Source organism: Sceloporus occidentalis, unplaced genomic scaffold (assembly GCF_023333645.1).
Source record: "Sceloporus occidentalis isolate IW3139 unplaced genomic scaffold, rSceOcc1.0.p SCAF_202, whole genome shotgun sequence".
Classification (NCBI taxonomy): domain Eukaryota; kingdom Metazoa; phylum Chordata; class Lepidosauria; order Squamata; family Phrynosomatidae; genus Sceloporus; species Sceloporus occidentalis.
In genome coordinates, this window is record NW_028317182.1 from 1,322,564 (window position 1) to 1,345,868 (window position 23,305).

General features: G+C 40.6%; 1 protein-coding gene across 1 annotated transcript; it reads left to right on the forward strand.

The window, feature by feature from the left end:
• The first annotated feature begins 609 nt into the window (after positions 1-609).
• LOC149278083 (uncharacterized) lies at positions 610-4,021 on the forward strand. Its single transcript, XM_089502416.1, has 2 exons — positions 610-660; positions 2,817-4,021. The coding sequence occupies exons 1-2, from the start codon at positions 612-614 to the stop codon at positions 3,968-3,970; spliced, it is 1,203 nt and encodes a 400-aa protein (XP_089358542.1). The 5' UTR covers positions 610-611; the 3' UTR covers positions 3,971-4,021.
• Positions 4,022-23,305: the final 19,284 nt, after the last annotated feature.

The window sequence follows — 23,305 nt, forward strand, 5'->3', positions numbered from 1 at the left end:
CAAAAGCAAATTGCTGTGCTCTTCCTAGCTTGTGTGATCTTCCTCATAAACAACTTTGGCCATCTCCACCGCCTTCTAGATTGCTTATCCACATGTGTATTGCTTTTCCAATCTGTGAAAAGTTGGGGGATATGGGAGAACATCTCTGGATCTAACTATGGGGTGGGCCCAGTGGCCCTCAAGCCCAGAGTGTTTCCCACAAATGTTTTTTTAATAATGACATTTGGTTCTAAAATTTGGCAAGAAATGGCTAAACGCACCATAAGTCTTTTGTGGTTAAATATACTATATGTGTTGGGATAGTCAGTATCTTAATCCATCCTCAGTATTCCAGACATGGCCTGAATTATATTTTTATTATATTGAAAGGATTCAATACAAACTGATCTCACAGCCAGTAGCTTTTTTCTTGTGGACAGCATTTAAAATTTATTTCCTGGACTGAATTCTGAAGTGATGAAATAATATTTGGAGGCACCATGTTCTTTCCTCCCCTTTTGCTTAGTCACTCTGTGGATGAGGGCTATTTTCTGTTGCAGGTGACCTTTGCGGATGTGGCTGTATATTTCACTGAGGATGAATGGAAATTGTTGACGAAGAAGCAGAGACTGATGTACAATTATATAATGATGGAGAATTATGAGAATGTGGCCTCTGTGGGTAAGGAACTGGAATCCACCAGCATTACAGAATCATAGAGTTGGACTAGACCACAAGGGCCTTCCAGTTCAACCCACTTCTGCCATGCAGGAATACACATTCCAAGCACCATCCAGCCTCTGTTTAAAGACCTCCAAAGAAGAGGACTCCACTAAACTCTAAGAGAGTATATTCCACTGTGGAAGAGCTCTTACTACATAATTTATTACGGCACACAACAGTATGGCAGTGGGGAAGGGGAAAAGTTCAGTAGATCTTCATTCTCCCACTTCACCATAGAAATTCACTGGCTGACCTTGAGCAAGTCACTGGCTCTCAGCTTCAACTGCAACTCCTAGGTATTCCTTCATGGTAGGTTTTATCCATGGCAGAATTCCTGCTATTGCACTCCAACCTGCCCCTTCTTCTCTTTTGTGAGGCTCACACTCTCTCAGCCTCAGAGGCAGTACATGGCCAACTCTCTCTCTGCACCTCTCCCATGGTGATGGTAAGGGCCAAACCTATCATGCAATGATAACAATAATGGTAATAATAGGTAAGGAGAGTGCAGAACATCCATGAGTGAGAGAGTGTGACTTACCCAATGTCACCCTGTGGATTTACATGGCTGAGCTGAGATTAGAACTCTAGCCTCCCAGTTCACCATAGAAATTCACTGGTATTCCTTCATGGTAGGTTTTATCCATGGCAAAATTCCTGCCATCGCACCCCACTCTGCTCCTTCTTGAGGATTCCTGCTTGGCAGAAGAGCATTGCCACTTGGCACCCCACCCCTCCCCTTCTCATCTGTGAGGGCCACACTGTCTCAACTTCAGCGGCATCCCATGGCAAAGCTCCTCTTTATGTCAAGAAAACCCTCAGTTTGTCCCATCTTCCAGTGCCATCCTGATGTTGAACAGGGGTCAGACTACATGTCCTCTAGGATACCATGTATTCCTATATATTACTTCAAAGAAGAAGGGGGTTGGACTGGATGGTCCTTGAGGGTCCCCTCAACTCTACCATTTCTTGTTGGGGCTTTGATCATAGTTTATTTGTTGAGACTTGGATTCCCCCCCCCCCCTTTTGTGTGTGTGCCTTCAGGTTTTTTTTAAGCATAGGAATGGTCTTTAAACATCTGCCAAACTTCCTTTTGACATGGTAATTGAGTTTGAAATGCAAAGTAATTACAGTGGTACCCCGGGATACGAAAGCACCGCCTTACGAAATTCCCGGGATACGAAAAAATTCAAAAGAAAAAAACTGTTCCGGGTTATGTTTTTTTTTTCGGGTTACGAAAAAAATTTTTGGTGCTTTTCGGCGCGATTTCACATGAAATCGCGGCTTTCGCTATTAGCGCCTATGGGCTATTCGGCTAGCGAAAGTTTCCGGGTTACGAAAGCGGCAGCGGAACCAATTAATTTCGTAACCCGGGGGACCACTGTAGTATAATTATTTGACTTGTCTTTTATTGTCATTCGAGAAATCTGTGAAAAATATTTCGCTAGCTGCTGAAAGGGAGAGAAGAAATCACCTTTTAGAAGGGGGATTTGTGGAACAAATATTTTTTAAAGAAATTCTCATCGAGTTCTCAACGAACGAGAAGAAAAACATGGGTTTCTCAAATCACTAGTTACCTGCTCCTAATAATGCAAATATTTGCAAGCTCTCCTCTCCGAGTTCCATGAACTTGACTATCTCTTGTACATACAATTCCAATCCAATCCACACCAATCCGCATGTGAGCTGTATACTGTATTGGCTGTGAGTCATCTCCTGGAGCCAAACAGCATGAAGCATCCTCTGCAGTTAGCTTCCATCATGCCTTGGGCTCTGACTCAGGACTCTATGGCAGTCTCACAGGATATGATGCCACCTGTCAGTCAAAATATTTCTACACATGTTTAATAGAATATCCTTTGTCTGACTATCTGCTTCCACTGATTCCCTTAAGCAAATTCCCCTCCAATCTCTTCTTTGTTAACTCCTATAAGTAAGTACACAATCGTTCTATGGATTTAGGGGCATAAGCAGCAGGGCCATGCTTAGGTTACTCACAGAAACTTTCTTAATTTTATCTCTAATAAGGAGGGGTTAATGAGAGCTAAATCATGGAGTAACACACTCCTCTCTTAACTCTGATTTTCAGTCTCATATGTCATTGTCTTTCTTTACAGAAGAACATTTGAGTCATGAGAGAGTCCACCCACGAAACAAGTCACATAAATGCCAGCATTGTGAGAAACATTTTGCTTACAAGTCAATTCTTATCATGCATCGGAGGGTCCATACAGGAGAGAAGCCGTACAAATGCCAGCATTGTGGGAAATGTTTTTGTATGAAGTCACACCTAGTGACACATCAGAGAGTCCACACAGGAGAGAAGCCATACAAATGCCAGCATTGTGGGAAATGTTTTTGTACAAAGTCATACCTAGTGATACATCAGAGAGTCCACACAGGAGAGAAGCCATACAAATGCCAGCATTGTGGGAAATGTTTTTGTACGAAGTCATACCTAGTGACACATCAGAGAGTCCACACAGGAGAGAAGCCATACAAATGCCAGCATTGTGGGAAATGTTTTTGTACGAAGTCACACCTAGTGATACATCAGAGAGTCCACACAGGAGAGAAGCCACACAAATGCCGGCATTGTGGGAAATCTTTTTCTTGGAAGTCAGACCTAGTGAAACATCAGAGAGTCCACACAGGAGAGAAGCCATACAAATGCCAGCATTGTGGGAAATGTTTTTCAGTGAAGTTAAACCTAGTGCCACATCAGAGAGTGCACACAGGAGAGAAGCCATACAAATGCCAGCATTGTGGGAAATGTTTTTCTCAGAAGTCAAACCTAGTGCCACATCAAAGAGTGCACACAGGAGAGAAGCCATACAAATGCCAGCATTGTGGGAAATGTTTTTCTTCAAAGTCATACCTATTGGCACATCAGAGAGTCCACACAGGAGAGAACCCAAACAAATGCCAGGATTGTGGGAAATGTTTTTCTTCCAAGTCATATCTATTGGCACACCAGAGAGTCCACACAGGAGAGAACCCAAACAAATGCCAGCATTGTGGGAAATGTTTTTCTTCCAAGTCATATCTATTGGCACACCAGAGAGTCCACACAGGAGAGAAGCCATACAAATGCCAGCATTGTGGGAAATGTTTTTCTTCGAAGTCACACCTAGTGAGACATCAGAGAGTCCACACAGGAGAGAAGCCATACAAATGCCAGCATTGTGGGAAATGTTTTTCATCGAAATCAAACCTAGTGAAACATCAGAGAGTCCACACAGGAGAGAAGCCACACAAATTCCAGAAATGAATTAACATTATATTTATCAAGAAGCAAAACAAAGAATGTATTTTAAATCTTGTGGTGATAAGAAAAAGCCCTTGTGATTTCGTGTGTTAGGTTTGTGTGTCCATATGCCTGTTTATGTTTTTCAATTATATTTTGTTATTTTGAGGTTTTATTTGCCTTTATTATAGTTTATTGCTTTCGTTTATAAATTTGAGTGGGGATCATGGTGGTGGAATAGGTTAGTTAAACAGAGGGGTGGGATTGGCTGCAGCTGGTTAGAATAGTTATGGGAATGATAGCATTTGGAATTTGTGGGATGTTGGCTGAAGAAAGTTGGGGATAGGTATTAACAGAAAGGGCTAGTTTGTGGGAATGGCAAAGGGGGCCTTGTTATCTGTGGGACATAGACTGTGGGAATTGGAGGTGGGGGCCAGGTTTGGATGAGTGTGATGTTTTAGGTTTTGGGGTTTTAATGTTTGGTTTGGGGATGGCAGCTCTGACTTAAACACTGAATTTCTGATTATGTGTTTGAAATAAAGTTTTTGTTGTTTCAACACACTGGACTCATTGATGTACAGAAATTCTGCATTTGCACAAAATGTACCCTTTCTTCTCTCCTCAGCCCTCAGCTCCATTCCCAGCCATAAGAACAGAGGCAAACACACATATATACTCAGAGAGACAGAACTATATGTACAAAGCAGAGCCTTCCCAGCCTTTCCCTCCTGAGTCCAGCTCCGCAGCTTGGGCTCCATTCCGGAAGGAAGGAAAAAAGGCCGTAGTCCTTCCCTTCTTCTAAAGGCCAACAATGGAATAAACAGCAGCAGCAGCAAAGGCCTTACAATCCCTGCGCATGCTGAGAAGGGGTCTTTGGGGCATCTGAAAGGAATGAAAGTGCCAAGGGAAGAGAAGCATAAAGGGACTGCTGAAGTCCGGGGTGGGGGTGGGGATTTGGGACCTGTTTCAGGCACCTTCCTCCTGGAACCCATTATTAGAGCCTTCCACAGCTCACTATGATGCTTTAAATGACTATTTCACAGATAATGTCTCTCAGATAAGAGCCAAATTGGACGTCAGCATTATTGCGGAGGCTATAAGTGAGGTGTCCATGAGTAAGATCATACTGTATCAGTTTGAATCTGAGTACTGAGGATGTGGACAAGCTCCTTGTAAGTGTGAAGAGGAGAACTTGCCCTCCCAACCCTTGCCCTTTTTATATCACCTGAAATATATCATAGATACATCTCTTAGTTAGGGCTATTTTCCATCATGCTTAAAAGAAGCAGTGTTACGGCCGTTTATGGAAAAGCCCTCCCTAGATCCCTTGGACATGAACAATTACAGACGGGTCTCCTGTCTTCAATTTCTAACCAACATAATTTTGAGGATAGTTGCTCTTCATCTCCAAGTGGTCTTGGATGAGACAGATTATCTGGACCCATTTCAAACTGGCTTCAGGATGGGATACGGAGTCGAAACTGTTATGGTTGCCTTAGTAAATGATCTTTGCTTCAAGGGGGGATGTAACTTACCAAACTTTAAGCTGTATTATTATGCAGCTTGTCTCAAATGACTAGAAGAATGATTCAAATTAGAAAACAAGACTTTATTGAATATAGAAAAAGCTAACCTGAATCTTGGTATACATGCATATATGTGGTATACAAAACCAAAAGATAATACTTTTAACCATCATGTTATAAGAAGATCATTGCTTAAAGTATGGTATAAAATGAGACATCAATTTTGGGTGTCATTGCAAGAGGCCTATTACAATAGAACAAAGGACAAAGATACTTCATGGCTAAGATACGGAGATTTAATAAACAAAACACCAGAAGGAAAATACAATATGAAATCTATGGAAGAAGTTAATGAAAGAGGAAACATGAAGGATTGGTTTTTATACAACTAATTAAACAATCATTTTAAGGCAGACAATAAAGCTCCTGAGTTAACGATGGATAACAATGAAATAGATAAAATGATGATGGACAGAAAAGGTAAACACATATGAAATATTATAAGCTATTAAAAGAAAGAGATCTAGAAGATGAAATTATTAAACACAGCATGGTAAGATGGGCACGTGATATAAATAAAACTATAACTATAGAGGAATGGGGAAAATCATGGAAAGGAACAAATAAATTCACTCTGTGCCAAAACTATAAAGAAAATGATATCAAAATGTTATACAGGTGGTATCTAACCCCCCAGAAACCCACCAGATATACAAAACTGGCAATGCTAAGTGCTGGAAATGGGGGGAAGCTTCTTTCATATTGGTGGACATGCATTAAAGCTAAAGGATTCTGGCAAAGGATTCATGGAAGCATCCAAAACATTCTTGATATAAATATTCCCTTTGAACCACATTTATTTTTACTAAACATGACACACAACATCAAGTCAGTAAAATACAATAGAATTGTTTTATACATGGTCTCATGTGCAAGGATCTTATTTGCTCAAGTTTGGAAATCTACAATTAATCCTTCTGTCGAAGATTGGTTGATTAAGATATATGAAGCTAGAAATATGGATATAGTTTCTGCCTTACTAAGAGGGAAACCAAAAGGATATTTAGAAATGGAATGGAGTTGTCTTAAAACATTTGAAGAAAAAGGCGATACCATTCTGTTAAATTAATAGTTAATATTTGGTCGATATTTGGTAATTTAAATACTATCATGGGAATATCTCAGTGTAATAAAAAATTTTGAAAGTAAAAAAAGGAAGACCCACATCCTTGTTGTGGTGAGTGCCACACACCGAGTTGTATAGCCACATTCTGGCTGCTCCTGGCCTTGCTGCAGTTGAGCCATTGACAGTTCCAGGGTGGCGACACACTCCAACGCTGCAATGGTCAAAGGAAGTGTTTAGACTTTGCTTGTTGTTTCTTGCTCCCTTCACCCTTAAATGTAGGGGCCATTCAGACTACATTTTACTCTGGTTCCCAAACCGGTTTAAAAGTTGGAAGTTCACACATGCGCCGATTTTAACACAACTTGATCAGGGGCTTGCGCAAGAGATCCAGGGCAAATCCCCCCTAGCGTGGCTTTACTGAAAGTGGACTATTGACCCTTTCTTTTTGAAAACAACCGGCTCTTCCCTGCTGCCGGCAAATATGAACTCAGTCCCGGTCATGATCAGGTCAAGTTCAGGGGGTTGATTCCCCAGATTGAGGTCAAGGGTAGTAGGAACTTGTTTCCGGGGAGATTCGATATGGGGGCACCTGGATCTGCCCAGTTCTGTCCAGGGCAAATGAGGGAGTGGGAATGGGGCCTTTGTGAAGGTGGGGGGACTGGCCTTCCTGGTGCTGGGCCTCCAGGTGAGCCATGCATTGGGCAAGGAGTCCCTCTCCTCATCGCCTGCAGCCTCTGGTTCCGCTGGAGGCAGGGACTCTTCTCCAGCATCACCTGGAACAATGGACCAGAACAATGGACAACAAGAGACAAATAAGAGAAAACACAAGATTAGTATTAAACATATTGGAATTCTATGAAAAACACAACGAAAGAGAATTAGGCTTATTATTAGTAGATCTAGAAAAAGCATTTGACACAGTTTGTTGGGAGACACTTTTTGAAATTTTAGGGAAATTGGAATTAGGCACCAAGTTTATAGGATGGATTAGAGAAATATATAAAGACCAAAAAGCAAGAATTATGGTGAACGGCGAAAAATCCAATTTTATCAAAATTAACAGGGGTACACGACAGGGCTGTCCCCTCTCCCCGTTATTATTTATACTTACAATTGAAAGACTGATTAAAATGATCAAGAATAATGACCATATACAAGGTTTAAAAATAAAAAAAACACGAATACAAAGTGCGGGCTTTCGCCGTTGACCTTGTAATTTTTTTAAATGACCCGTGTAAAAGCGCAATAGAATTAGTAAAAAAAGTTGAAGAATTTGGAGAAATAACAGGTTGTAAGCTAAATAAAGATAAATCCACGATATTAACTAAAAACATGTCTCCAGAAAAAGAAAGGAAATTATCAGAAATGTTAAAGATTAAAATAGAAAAAAACACAAAATATTTAGGAATAACAATATCTAACAATCTGAATGAGCTATTCGACATTAACTATAAAAAAACATGGAAAGAAATTAAATTGAAATTGGAGAAATGGAGAAAATAAAATTTATCATTCATGGGGAAAATAGCAGCAATAAAAATGATGGTTCTTCTGAAAGTTTTATATCTATTCCAAACACTCCCAATCGTAATCAAAGACGATTTTTTCAAAATCTGACAAAGAGATTTAAGTAATTTTATTTGCCAAAAAAAGAGACCTAGAATTAGATTAAAAACAATGCAAGACTCAATAGAGAGAGGTGGATTAGGCCTACCAAATTTAAAATTATATTTTGAGGCATGCAGTTTAATGTGGATCAAAGAATGGATTTTGCTAAAAGATGAAGAACTATTAGAGATCGAGGGTGACAAAGTAATATTTGGATGGCATGCTTATTTGGGATACGATAAAATAAAAGCAAATAAAGATTTTAATTTACATTACATTAGAAGGTCACTACTCAAAACATGGAATAAATATAAATTTAGAATTATGGCAAAATTTCCTACTTGGCTTTCCCCCCAGGAAGCTATTCAAAAATCAGAAACGAGACAAAAAACAGAATGGCTAACATATTCAAAACTATTTAAAAAAGACAAAAAGGAAAGTGTAGAATTCAAAACACAAAAGGAACTCTTTGAGGAAGGGATAGAATTAGATTGGTTTAGATACTGGCAGATAAGAGAAAGATTCAAAGTGGATTCCAAAATAGCAAATTTTGAGGCCGAATCTAATGAATTTGGGAAAATAATAGAAAAAGAAAACCCAAAATGGATATCAGAATTTTACAAATTATTGCTTAGTTGGCAGCAAGAAGAAGAAGAAGTAATAAAAGAAAATATGATACAATGGGCAAAAAATATTGGTTATCCTCTAAATTTAGATAGATGGGAAGCGGTGTGGAAAAAGAGATTAAAATATTCGGCCTCACATAATTTGAGAGAAAGCTATTATAAAACCTATTTCCGGTGGTACTTAACGCCAGAAAAGATATCCAAGATTTATAAATCAACAAACAATTTATGCTGGAAATGCCAAAAAGAACCTGGAACTTTATATCATTGCCTCTGGTCATGTAAATTAGTAAAGAATTTCTGGAAAAAGGTATACGAGACGATAAACCTGACTCTACCAACAAAAATCAAATTTCTCCCTGAAACTTTCCTATTAAATATGTGGGAAGAGGATGTAGACAGAAGACATGGGAAGGTTTTGTATTATCTAATATCAATGGCGAGATTGGCTCTAACGCAAAAATGGAAAGGGAAAAAGTTTCCAAGCAAAAAAGATTGGCTAATGAAAGTTTACGATGCAATAGAAATGGATAAAATGACACAATTGCTCAGAAATCAATCTCTAGAGGAAGTAAATGAAGAATGGGCGAAAGTTTTGGAAAGTTTGAACAAGGAATGGGGAAAGATAGCAACAATTAGCTTTTGTAAATAATAGTAATAAATAAAATAGTAGAGTACACATATCATTTCTAGTAGATTATAAGAGTTGGAGAGTTAAGACGAAAGAAAAAATCTCGACGACCTAAAATAATAAAAGATATTAGATGGGTTTAAAATGAATTACGTATAGGATCAATAAATAGATAGCAGTAAGATCAAGAATAAGCGGAAAGGGAAGATTTAGAAATCATACTATCGCTGTGGATGGACCTTTGAAAGGAAAATAATAACGGTATCATAAATCTGAAGTAAGTTCAAAAGGGTGGAAAACAAAAACAACTATACCCAATAGGATCAGAGAGAGAAGTCTGGTAAGAATGGGATGAGAGATGGTGGAAGAGTGGAAGAGGGAAGAGAATGAATGAATGAAGGTAAAGTAGGTGTTGGAAGGTGAGTGTATGTAGTAAAGATAGGAGAGAAGAGGAGTGGTGAAGGTAATTAGACGGGAGGAAGAAAAGAAGGGATCTAAGGAGAGGATGGAAGAAGTAGAAGGTAACAGTAGGAAGGAGTTCAACTAAAACAGAAGGAACAAGGAGGGATGTAACGGAAGACAAGAGGTAAAGGGGAAACAAAAACACTAAAGAAAGAAGATAAGATACAACATCTAAACTTTATGGGAATAGAGAAAGACTCACTTCTCCAACACGTAAATATATATATGTATATATATATCTGTACATGTATATCTCCCCCCTTGGGTTACGTAATCCTTTCTAGATCTCTGCTCTGTCCAATTTCCTCTTGATGTACAACTCGATATAAGGACTAGTGAGTCTGTACCGAGATACATTTGTTATTGTTGTTGTGTGTTTTTAATTTTCAATAAAAAAATTTAATAATAATAAAAAATAGAATCATATTGTACAGACAATCACAGAGGAATAAGCACAACATTAAATCCAATAACAATAGTAAATGCAACATTGAAATGCCTATAGATCTATATTCTTGCATTTCCTCATGGTTTGTTGTTAACTTTCTGAAAGCTTAATTTTTAAAAATTTCTTCAAATATCCTTTATTTATGAGAAATTACAATCATTGATATCTACAGATCCTTTTCAAAAACAGATAATAAAACATACCCATCCTAAATTACTTCTGATATATACATTATGTACATCTTTGAATACTACTATATTATCTAATTCTACCTATCTCTTCCTAAGGCTAATTACCATTATCCTCCATTACCTCCTAAACTACATCCACTAGCTCCTATCTTTTTTCTTTTATGACTTTCCATAGAATCCTTTTCCTATTAATATGAAATCCTAAACTTCCTTTAATTACCCCTTTAGAGTGTTACCCCCCGGAACTAATTTCTCCTTCATATACTGTTCGCTTATACTTCAAGCCCCGTCTGTATTGTAACCGCTTTTTCTCTCTGTAAGTATTCCTTCCGAGGTTTCCATACTTGGTAAAATTTATTCAAGGTGCCTTTCCTGAGTAGTGTAGTCAGTTTGTCCATCTCTAAATAATCCATGACTTTCAGTCTCCATTCATCTATCGTCGGACTTTCCTCCACTTTCCAATATTTGGTGAATGATACTCTTGCCGCCACGATCAGAAAGAAAAGCAATTTTTCATTTTCTTTATCCAAATCTAAAGTGTCTGTCAAGTTTAAGAGATACAGCTTTTTCTCTAATCTTAATTATTTTTCCAATCTCTTTATGTATCTTCCTCCAATATTTTTCTGAATTACTACAGCCCCACCAACAGTGTAAGTATGTTCCTACTTTTGTTTTGCATTTCCAACACATTTTTGATATTTTATATGGTGTTAAATACCACCTATACATTGTTCTGTATACATTTTCTTTTAACATCACACGTTGTGTATATTTAATTTTTGTCTGCCACAAATTTTCCCAATGTTCCAATTGAATCTGTTCCTTCAAATCTTGTGCCCCCTTCATCATAAATCCCTTGACTGTTTCTTGTTCTAATTCATACTTTCTAATTAAATTGTATAATTTGGAAATTTGTTTTGTGGGGTCTTCTATTATTTTTTCTGATTCTCTCTCGACCGAACCAATTCCACCTTAATATCCGTTAGAAATCTCTCCCTCAACTGTCTGTAGGTGAACCAGTTGCATGAGAGAGAAGCCTTCTTCAATCAACTCTTCCTGAGTTTTCATAACTCTCTCCCATTCTTGAAGTTTAGAGATATCCTTATATGTCACCCAGGGATTTTTTTTTTTTTTTCCAATTCCTCTCTCTTAAATAGTGCCTCATTAGACGAGGTCCAAAGTGGTAATTGGGGACACCATCTATTCCTGTATGTATTCCAAATTCTTAAAAGGATTCTCCTGATTATGTGATTATTAAAATTTGCATCTATCTTAATCTTGTTGTAGAATAAGTATCCGTGAATCCCAAATTTTAAATCCATTTTTTCCAAATGTATTATTCTTTCATTTTGAAGTTTAACCCAGTCCAATACCCAATCCAACACACAGGCATGGTAATACCATTTTAAACTCGGGAGGGCAAGACCCCCTCTAACCACTGAGTCTTGTAGTACTTTTGTTTTTATTCTTGCTTTTTTCCTATCGCAAATGAATTTAGAAATTTCTTTTTCCCATTTCTTAAAAGTCAAGTCATTGCCAATTATTGGGAGAGTTTGAAATAAAAATAAAAATTTGGGAAGCACCGCCATCTTAATTATTGCTATCTTACCCATCCACGAAATATGTAATTTAGCCCATTTTTCCAAATCTAATTTGATACCTTTCCACATCGTTTCATAGTTGTTCTTAAATAATTCTATATTTTTGATATTAATATTACCCCTAAATATTTTACTGATTTAACTATATTGAAACTTGATTTTTCTTGTAGGGACTTCCTTTCTTCTTTATTCAGATTCATCGTCAAAATGCTTGTTTTTTCTATATTTACATGATAACCTGCTACTTTTCCAAATTTCTTTAATATTTTTAAAATATGTTCAATGCTCTCTTCTGAATTTGAAATAGTCAGGACCAAATCGTCTGCATACGCACCTAATTTATACTCTTCCCCCTTCAGTTTAAATCCTTCAATTGATTAATCTTCTCTTATTTTGTTTAACAGTACCTCCAGGAAAATTATAAATAGCAGTGGAAAGCTTAATAAATTGTTATTATTACATTTTTGAGACTCCATTATAAACATTTTCCTTGATTTGATTTCTTTCCAGTCAGTTCCACCTGTAATGGTTGAATCTCATTTCATCTAGAAATAGTATAATGTGTAATATCTTCCATATGCACAAGTTGAGAGGTTCAAGTATCGAAGAGAAGCTCTTCAACGGGTCTATTTTGAGTCTGGCTAAAAAAAATAAAATCAAACCAGTAGTACTTTTTTGGGCTATGTGGCCATGTTCTAGAAGAGTTTATTCCTGACGTTTCGCTGATATCTGTGGCTGCCATCTTTAGAGAATGCTGACCTGGAAGAGAATGGGTACACACACACACACACACACACACACACACACACACACACACACTGTGTGATCCTGGGTAAGGAGAAGTGATTCCCATGTTAATCTGTGTATTGCTCTGTTATTGATGGCCTGGCTTCAGGGTTGGGGGATATCACCAGTGTGTGCATTACAGTTTTCAGCTCTTCAGGTTCCAGGAAGGGGTGCAGTTAGCGTATCAACTGAAGCTAATAACAGGCATTCATGGCCATCGTATCTATCTGAGCCAACGTCTGGAGCGATGGATCCAGGAGCACCCCTAAACTGCAAACACAGTCCTTTAGGGGAAGTGTGACCCCATCCACAGATGGATTGCAGGTGACAAACCTCCATATCTGGATTAGGATCTCCAACAACGAGCAGCTCCGTCTCATCTGGATGCAGCTTCATTCTGTTTTTCCTCATCTAGACCTTTACTTTCTCAAGACATTCATTCAGAGGGGAGATGCCTTCCTTAGTTGACACTGAGGCAGCCAGGCTGGTCTCCGGAAAAAATAGGAGTGACCGAATAACACCCATCCTAAAATCTCTACACTGGCTGCCTATTCGTTTCCAGGCACAGTACAAGGTGTTGGTTACTCAACTACAAGGCTGACTCAACTGCCCCCTCCCCTGAACCCTATTTTAGAACCATCGATAGCCTGCTGTGATGAATTTAACAACTTCTTCGCGGATAAAATCTCTCAGCTGAGGGCTGATCTCGACGCCAGTATTTTGCCAGAACCTATAAGAGAGGTATCCAGAGACTTTGTGGACTCTATTAAATTGGATCACTTTGAGTTTGTGAGTACCGAGGAAGTGGACAAGATTCTTCAAAGCGTAAGGAAGACGACTTGCTCTCTCGATCCCTGTCCTTCATGGTTGGCAGCCCAAGGAGGAACGGCAGTTACTTCCATGCTCCACTGTATAATTAATTCATTCTTCAGGGAGGGACAATTTCCATCAAGTCTAAAGACAGCAATAGTAAAACCATTACTAAAAAAGCCCTCCCTGGACCCCCTATCCCCGAATAACTATTGACCGGTATCACTGCTGCCTTTCCTGGGAAAGGTGATCGAGAGAGCGGTTGCTCTCCAGCTTCATGGGATCTTGGAAGAAACAGATTTTCTAGACCCATTTCAAACCGGCTTCCGGGCGGGCTATGGAGTTGAGATGGCCATGGTTGCCTTAGTCGATGATCTCTGTCTGGGCATGGACAGGGGAAGCGTGTCCCTGTTAGTGCTTTTGGACATCTCAGCGGCTTTCGATACCATCGACCATGGTATCCTTCTGGAACGCCTGGGGGAGTTGGGAATCGGAGGCACTGCACTCCAGTGGTTCCATTCCTACCTCTCGGGTATATTCCAGATGGTGCAGCTGGGGGACGTGTGCTCCAACAGGAGGGCACTTACATCTGGTGTCCCTCAGGGAGACATTCTGTCCCCCATGCTATTTAACATCTACATGAAACCGCTGGGTGAGATCATCCGGAGACACGGGGCGTGGTGTTATCAGTATGCTGATGACACCCAAATATGTTTTTCTGTGTCTCCGACTGATGCAGTGACTAGGGTTGGCATCTCTCCTCTAAATGCTTGTCTGGAGTTGGTAATGGGCTGGATGAGGGAAAACAAACTCAGTCTGAATCCAGAGAAAATGGAAGTACTTGTGATAGGCTCTCCTGGTCGGGGTGAGGTAATTTGTCCACTTGTCCTGAATGGGGTCACGCTTCCCCTGAAGGACACAGTCCGCAGTCTGGGGGTGCTCCTGGATTCGTTGCTCCACTTGACTTCTCAGGTGGATGCGACGGTCAGGGGCACCTGTTATCAGCTTCGACTGATACGCCAGCTGCGACCCTACCTCGACCGGGGGGACCTTGAAACTGTGGTACATGCTCTGGTAACCTCTCGATTGGATTTCTGCAATGCGCTCTACATGGGGCAACCCTTGTACCAAACTCAGAAGCTTCAAATAGTTCAAAATATGGCAGCCAGGTTGGTCTCTGGATGTTCCAGGGCCAACCACATAACACTGATTCTGAAAGACCTTCATTGGCTGCCTGTTCGCTTCCGGGCACAATACAAGGTGTTGGTTATGACCTATAAAGCCCTAAATGGCTTGGGCCCGGGGTACTTGGAGGACCGCCTCTCCCCATATAATCCGCCCCGCACTCTCAGGTCATCTGGTAAGGATCTGCTGAAAATCCCTTCCTCCAGATATAAGTCAACCTCACAGAGAGCTTTTTCCATCTCAGCACCTGGGATCTAGAACACCCTTCCAGAGGATCTCCGTGCCACCTCCACTTTAGATCTCTTTAAAAAGAGATTGAAAACTTTTCTATTTCATCAAGCTTTCCCCGAAGTCCCATCTTAACGCGATCCTTCCCTATAATTGTGTGATAACTTCAAATATTTCAGCTGGCGTGATTGTGTTTTATCGGTTTTAATATGGAATGTGTATTTTGTAATGTTTTATTAGCCTTTGTATGAATTGAGTATTGATCATTGCATTTTTATCTTGTATTGCATATTGAATGTTTTGTACACCGCTGTGATCTAATTTTGGAATAGCGATATAGAAATAAAACTTATTATTAACATTATTATTTTTATAACCTTTAAAGCCCTGCATGGCTTGGGTCCAACCTATTTGAGAGATTGCCTGCTCCCACATAATCTGCCCCGCACCCTCAGGTCCTCTGGGAGGAATCTATTGCAGCCTTTAAAAACCAGGGCCTTCTCTGCAATTGCTCCCAAACTATGGAACGGTCTGTGAGACGAGATCCGTCAAATTGCCAGCTTAGACAACTTTAAAGAAGCTGTCAAGACGGATCTCTTCCGGCAGGCCTTTCCTGAATAAAAGTGCCGGCCACAGAATGACTGCTCCCCACATCATGTATTAGCCCACTGCTTTGTCCTCGCTGTATTTTTTATTGTGTTTTTAATAGATATTTTAACATGTTTGATCCTGTTTTAAGGGGGGGAATTTGGGACATAATTTTGTAAATGTGGATTTTAATGTGTTGTGAGCCGCTTTGATTGTCTTGTCACAGAAAAGTGGGATACAAATAAAAGATTTATTTATTTATTTATTTATTATTTATACCCCCTTCCCCAAGTACCTGGGTCCCAAGGAAACCCCCAAGGAGGAGCTGGGAAGGAAAGAAGAACAGGAGGCCTGATAGGCCCCCTGCCTTTCTTTGGGGGAAGAAGAGGGGCTTCCTTCCTTCTTACAACACCCCAACTCTCCCCCAGAAGACCCTCCAGCCATTCCTCTGAATGGACGAGGGCTATCCCCACTTCACTCCCTCCCTCTGAACAGACTGTGAGGGTAGTAATGGCTTCAGGGGCTCAGACTGTGCATGCATAGATGCCCCAAAGGCCCCTCCTCAGCATGCGCAGGGATCGAAAGGCCCTTGCTGCTGATGCTTTTTCCACTGTCGGCCTTTGGAAGAAGGGAAAGAGTACGCCCTTCCTTCCTTCCTTCCTTTCTTCCTTCCGGAAAGGAGCCCGAGCTACAGAGCTGGACTCAGGAGGGAAAGGCTGGGAAGGCTCTGCTTTGTACATATAGCTCTTTCTCTCTCACTCTCTCTCTCTCTCTGTGTGTGTGTGTATAAATTTATGTGTGTTTGCCTCTGTTTTTGTGGCTAGGAAAGGATCTAAGGCCTGAGGAAAGAAGAAAGTGTCGATTTTGTGCAAATGCAGAACTTCTGTGCATCAGTGAGTACAGTGTGTTGAAACAACAAAGAACTTTATTAAGAACACATAGTCAGAAATTCAGCATTTAAGTCAGAACTGCCCACCTCAAGCCAAAGAATACATTTAAACCCCAAAACCTAAAACTCCACCCTCTTTCAAACCTAGCCCCCACCTCCAATACCCACAGTCTATGCCCCACAGGTAACAAGGCCCCTTTTGCCATTCCCATAGACTAGCCCTTTCTGTTAATACTGGCCTCTAACTTTCATCAACCAACATCCCACAAATTCCAAAAGCTATCATTGCCATAACTATACTAGCCAGCTGCAACAAATCCCACCCCTCTATTCAGCTAACCTATACCACGACCAATAATCCCCAGTCAATCTTATAAACTAAAGCAATGATATATACTAATAGCAATTAGAACCTAAACCTAACAAAATAAAATTTAAAAACATAAACAGACATACGGACAGACACACCTAACACAAAACATCACAATTCTTGACAAAAATAATGTTAGTTCACTTCTGGGATTTGTGTGGCTTTTCTCCTGTGTGTCACTAGTTGTGACTTCCAAGAAAAACATTTCCCACAATGCTGGCATTTGTATGGCTTCTCTCCTGTGTGGACTCTCCGATGCATCACTAGGACTGACTTCCAAGAAAAACATTTCCCGCAATGCTGGCATTTGTATGGCTTCTCTCCTGTGTGGACTGTCTGATGTGTCACTAGGTGTGCCTTCCAAGGAAAACATTTCCCACAACGCTGGCATTTGTATGGCTTCTCTCCTGTGTGGACTCTCCGATGCATCACTAGGACTGACTTCTGAGAGAAACATTTCCCACAATGCTGGCATTTGTATGGCTTCTCTCCTGTGTGGACTCTCTGATGTGTCACTATGTTTGACTTCAAAGAAAAACATTTCCCACAATGCTGGCATTTGTATGGCTTCTCTCCTGTGTGGACTCTCTGATGTCTCACTATGTTTGACTTCAAAGAAAAACATTTCCCGCAATGCTGGCATTTGTATGGCTTCTCTCCTGTGTGGTCTCTCTGATGTGTCACTAGGTCTGACTTCTGAGAGAAACATTTCCCACAATGCTGGCATTTGTATGGCTTCTCTCCTGTGTGGATTCTCTGATGTCTCACTAGGTGTGACTGCCGAGAAAAACATTTCCCACAATGCTGGCATTTGTATGGCTTCTCTCCTGTGTGGACTCTCCCATGCATGACTAGGACTGACTTGTAAGCAAAATTTTTCCCACAGTGATGGCATTTATGTAACTTCTTTGTTGTGTGGATTCGCTCACGACTGACAAGTTCTTCTGTAAAGGAGAACAATGACAGAGAAGACTGAATCTCAGCGTTAAGAGAGGAAGGTGTTACTCCAAGATTTAGCCCTACATTCACCCCTCCCTATTTCAGGTTAAATTAATAAAGTTGGTGTGAGTGACCCGACATGACCCTGTTCTGGATGCCCCCAAATCCATATAATGGTTGTATCCTTACTTATAGGAGCTTGCAAAGAAGAGATTGTAGGGAAACTGCCATAAGGAAATCAGTGGAAGCAGAAAATCAGGCAGTTGAAAAAATTCCATTAAATATATGTCAAAATATTTTGATTGAAAAGTGGCATCGTATCTTGTGAGACGGCCATAGAGTCCTGATCCAGACCCTAAGGCATGATGCAAGCTAACTGCAGAAGACGCTTCATGCTGTGTGACACAAGGAGATGCCTCACAACCAATACAGTATACAGCTCACATGCGGACTGATGTGGGTTGGAGTTGGGTGTAGAAGAGATTGTGAAGTTGATGGAAGTCAGTGAGGAGAGCTGGTACATATTTGTTTTCTATTCCAACTCAAGATAAAGAACCTCCAAGGACTTGGAGGAAATCAACTGTGTCTATGAGTTATTTTTAAGTGTGGCAAATAATCAGTGCATTGCCAATACCTATATCTGGAGATTTTCTTCTGTTCTCTGCTATGTTATTGTTGATCTCTGGGAGTGTCACCTTCAGATTGTGCTATACATTGGCTTGTGAATGGGACCCAAATTCAGAGCCAAGAAGGACCTGAGAGCCAGTGTGATGATCCTTTTTGGCTGAAGAATTTCCACCAAGGACCCACTGCATTTAATTCAGTTTCAGACAATTCTTTCCCCACCCAGGAAACATTCTAAAGCAATTTAAACCTTTTCGAATGTTTTGTTTCTGCCCCCAAGCAACAATTTCAGTATAAATATCAGCCCCAACTGACTAGTCTTCAGCATCAATCCAGTTGCAGAGAGACACTCCATTGGTTTACATTGCTAAACACCTCACTACACTCGCCAGCCTCACTTGTCATGGGAGTTACTGACTTCTCTTCCCATTCTGGACCCTCAGCAATTGCAATCAAGTTCCATCTAGGTAATGTATTACCATTAGCAAAGCCTTGCACTATTCACCACGACCACCTTTGTTACCTAGTTCTTGTGTATGTTCATGAACACTTAGATGTATGTGTGTGTGTGTTTTGCTTTCCCCTTAAATGAAACACAGAAACCTATTTGAAATGCCTTTGGAGTCTGTGTGCTTTGCGGCCTGATATAGTTGGGATGAATCCCGAGATCACTGTTGCCTCAATCTCTCCTTTGAGCTAAGCATGAAATTCCCCTAAAAGCATAGCACTTGCGGGTGTCCTCCCCAGACTCCAGCATTTCAGGTAACAAAGCACTTCTGGAATCAACCATGGAGCCAAGCAAGCTCAGGTTGGAAAAGAAACATCAGAGAAAAAGGAAATTTTTTCTGTCCCTCTTTCCTCTCTTCATAGACATTGCTCATAATTGCTAAATATGTTAGAAAACAAGGGCCTGAACCAGTTCTCATCAGTTCAGGTCTTAAAATCTGTCGAGTTGGTGGCTGCCTCCCAATCCCCAAGGCCCCTCTCCTGGCCCTTCTTAGAGATCCCTTCCTGTCTGCACAGAGCTAGGCAATCCTGGCTTTGCTCCTGCCTTCCCCTCCTGGCTCCCAGAGGCCTGATCCCCTTCCCTTTCTCTCTCTGCTCTCCAGCCTTCACTCTTGCCCATCTGCACTGCTTCAGCATTTCACCTTCACCATCTCTTTCCTGCTTTTCTGTTTTTCACATTCCCTCCATCTCTCTATCACAGACACACACCCACAGAGTGTGATGCACAAAAGGGACACTTTGAGACTCATTTCTTGAGAAAGGCAGGACAATCAATTTACAAATAATGCATTAGGAAAAGCAGAATAAAGGGGCTGGGACCTGGATTCCAATTTTGGTGAGGTTCATGGAGAGCCTTAAAACAGCTTTAAGACAACTCCAAGACAGGGATGGACTACTGTTGGGGACTGGGGAGAGTCACATTGGCTGCCACAGGATCTTGAGGCAACCCCACATTGTGTCGCCTAAAAATATGGCATAATATTTTGCCCCTCAATATCCCACAGCATACCTTTGGGGAAGTGGAGGCCATTTGGCACTGCTGGGCCCTCTCTGGGCCATTGCAGGGTCAAGGGAGGACTTTTTCCCACAAAGCCTCTCCAGAGCCTGGAAAAGTGGAAACAAAAGCCAGGAAACTTGTTCAGGAATGGGCTGAGGACCATTTAGGGGCAAAAAAGCATTAATATCCATGGCTCCTTCCCACAAAATTCCAGAATTAGCAGTTTAGGGTTGGATATCCTTACAAAGTGGAGAACAATAGTGCCTCACTAAAACTAAAAATTCCAAGATTCCACAGGAATATGTTTTGACAATTAAATAATGTGTGAAAGGGAACTAGGAATGGTAGTAGAGCACAAGTTGGGCATGTGTCAACAGTGTGATGCAGCAGCTGAAAAGGCCAATGTGATCCTAGGCTGGATCAATAGGAGTATAGTGTCAAGATCAAGGAAAATAATAATGCCACTCTATTCTGTTTTGGTAGGGCTCACTTGCAATAATCCTGTGTCCAGTTCTGGGCACCACAATTCAAACAAATGCTGAGAAGCTGGAGCATGTCCAGAGAAGGAAAACCAAAATGTTGAATGGTCTGAAAACCATGCTCTCTGAGGAACGACTTAGGGAGCTGGGTATGTTTACTTTAGAGAAGAGAAGGTTAAGAGGGGACATGACAGCCCTATTGAAATATTTGTAGAGATGTCATATTCAGGATGGAGCAGGCTTGCTTTCTGCTACTCCAGAGAAAAGGACATGGAACAATGGATGCAAGCCACAGGGACAAGAGATTCCACTTAAACTTTAGGAGGATCTTCCTGACAGTAAGAGCTCTTCAATAGTGGAATATAGGCCCAGTACTGACCATGGAAAAGGGGTGGTCTGCAGCTGCCCCTTTCCGCGGAGGATTTGGGCCAGGGCAGCGATACTGGCAGCCAAGAGGCCCCAATCCAGCACAATTCCAGGCCATGGAGAAGCGGCAAAATGCTGCGTCCCTGTGGCCTGGAAATGGATGTCCTTGGGGCTTCATGCCCCTGGACACCATGGGAGCCAGAGCTATGGCAGAAAGGGGCCTCTCTCCCTGCCATCATTCTCGCAGCCATTTGGTGGCTGTGAGAATGAGGTGCGTGTCCAGAAGGAGCTCTTTCAGGTTTAGACATGGTGCGTGCATGACATCATAATAGCAGTGCCCATGTACACAGGGCGCTGGCATTATGGTGCTGCTGGTATGTATTACGGTTAGGGAGCATGTATATGATGCGCTCTTCCCAACCCTAATACCGGTGCTGGTACGCCGCTTGTTGACGGTCTGTACTGCGCCATATTCCCTCAGAGTTTGGTGCTCTTTCTTTGCAGGTTTTTTGACAGAGACGGGATGGCTATCTCTCGGAGATGCTTTGAATGTCTATTCCTGCATGGCAGAGGATTGAACCGGATGGTCCTTGCAGTCTGTTTCAACTCTTTGATTCAATAATTCTAAAGTGGAATTATAGCGTTCTGACATTGAATTATGAAAGGGCCCTCAGTCTCCACAGGAAGGGCAATGGATTCAGCTTCCTTACCCACAGAGGCCACATTTTCATAATTCTCCATCATTACAGAACTGTACATAAGTTTCTGCTTCTTTGTCAACAGTTTCCATTCCTCCTCGGTGAAATATATCGCCACATCCGCAAAGGTCACCTGCAATGGAAAATAGCCCTCATCCAGAGAATGACCAATAAAAGGGGGGGGGGGAGTACATGGTGCATTGCAAATATTATTTCAACACTTCAGAATTCAGTCCAGCAAATAAACTTTAAAGTCTGCAAGCAAGCAAAAAGCTACAGCCTCTGAGATCCAGATTGTCTTGAACCCTTTCAATATAATATACAATATAATAAAGAATATAATTTAGGCCATTTCTGGGATATTATTGATTGATTAAGATACTGACTATCCAGACATGTATAGTACATTTAGTCACCAATGAATTATAGTGCATTTAGCCATATCTCACCTAATTTCAGAGGCAAATTTCATTTTTAAAAAACAGTTCTGGGGAGTAATCTGGCCTTGAGGGCCACTGGGCCCACCCTCAATTTAGCTCCAGAGATATTCTTCCATATCCCTCAGCATTTCAGAGATGGGGAAAGAAAGACACATCTGGATAAGCAACACCAAAAGGGGGTCAAGATGGCCAAAGTTGTTAATGATGAAGATCACAAAAGTGAGGAAGGGTACAGCAGTTTGACTTGGCCCCCAACTCCTGGCAAGGGCAAGACCCTGCCCCTTCTCTCCTCCCTTCTCCTCTTTTGAGTTGTTGAGCTGCACACATCTTTTGAACTTGGAACACATTTTGCAGTAACTGAACTGAAGGGAGAAAGTGCGAGGAAGAGAGAGAATTAGGACATTTTCAAAGCCCCTGAAAAAATGAGGTGACAGAGGATTAACCAGGACTCTCTCTGCCAAACTGGGACAGTATGTTCTCCGTTTGCTTTCATGAGGTGGCCCAGCAGGGACACAAATGAAACTAATAGTCAGAAAATTCTTCTCTATGCTATAATAGCAGCAAGGTCAGTGTTTGCAAAACAATGGAAAAAAGAAGAATGTCCTACAATTGAAGGATGGGGATTGAAAATGTTAAGATTTTTTCGAAATGAATAAATTGACTTACTTTGTAAATAATAAATCATTAGATAATTTCTATAAAGAGTGGAATGTTTGGAAGGAATATATTAAGGAATGGAATTTTTTGGGATGAGTACTGTAGAATATGCCAAAAGAGTTGAAATGATATTGGAAAATATGAAATATAGAACATATGAAGGTAAATATATGAAGAAAAATAAATAAACAACACAGTGGTGATATTGATAACATAGTATATGGTATAAGGTGGAATGAAAAAAGTATAGAAAAGTAACGTGATGACGGGTATACAAGCCTTTATTCAGAAGTATTAAGAAGCCATTGGTAAATAGTTAGTAAAGAGATAAGAGTTCAGTTAAAATAAAATGGTTTTTATTTTTGGAGAGATCTGGAGAACCAGGAAGTTTATTTAAAGAAATCTACATAAGTCTAATAGATAAAAGGGTTTGCTTCATAATGTAATTGGATTGTCATATGTCTTTTTGTCATTTGTAATTTTTAATATTTTCAATAAAAAACTTTTAAAAAAGAAATTAATAGTCAGGATGGCAACTTACAAAAGAGTTGTTGTACCTCAGCAACCTCTTTCTCTT

Excerpts from the sequence above, each read along its gene's own strand:
- LOC149278083 (XM_089502416.1), top strand. The coding sequence starts at position 612 with ATGTACAATTATATAATGATGGAGAATTATGAGAATGTGGCCTCTGTG. Across the intron at positions 661-2,816 it reads TGAGAATGTGGCCTCTGTGG|AAGAACATTTGAGTCATGAG; the intron begins GTAAGGAACTGG and ends CTTTCTTTACAG.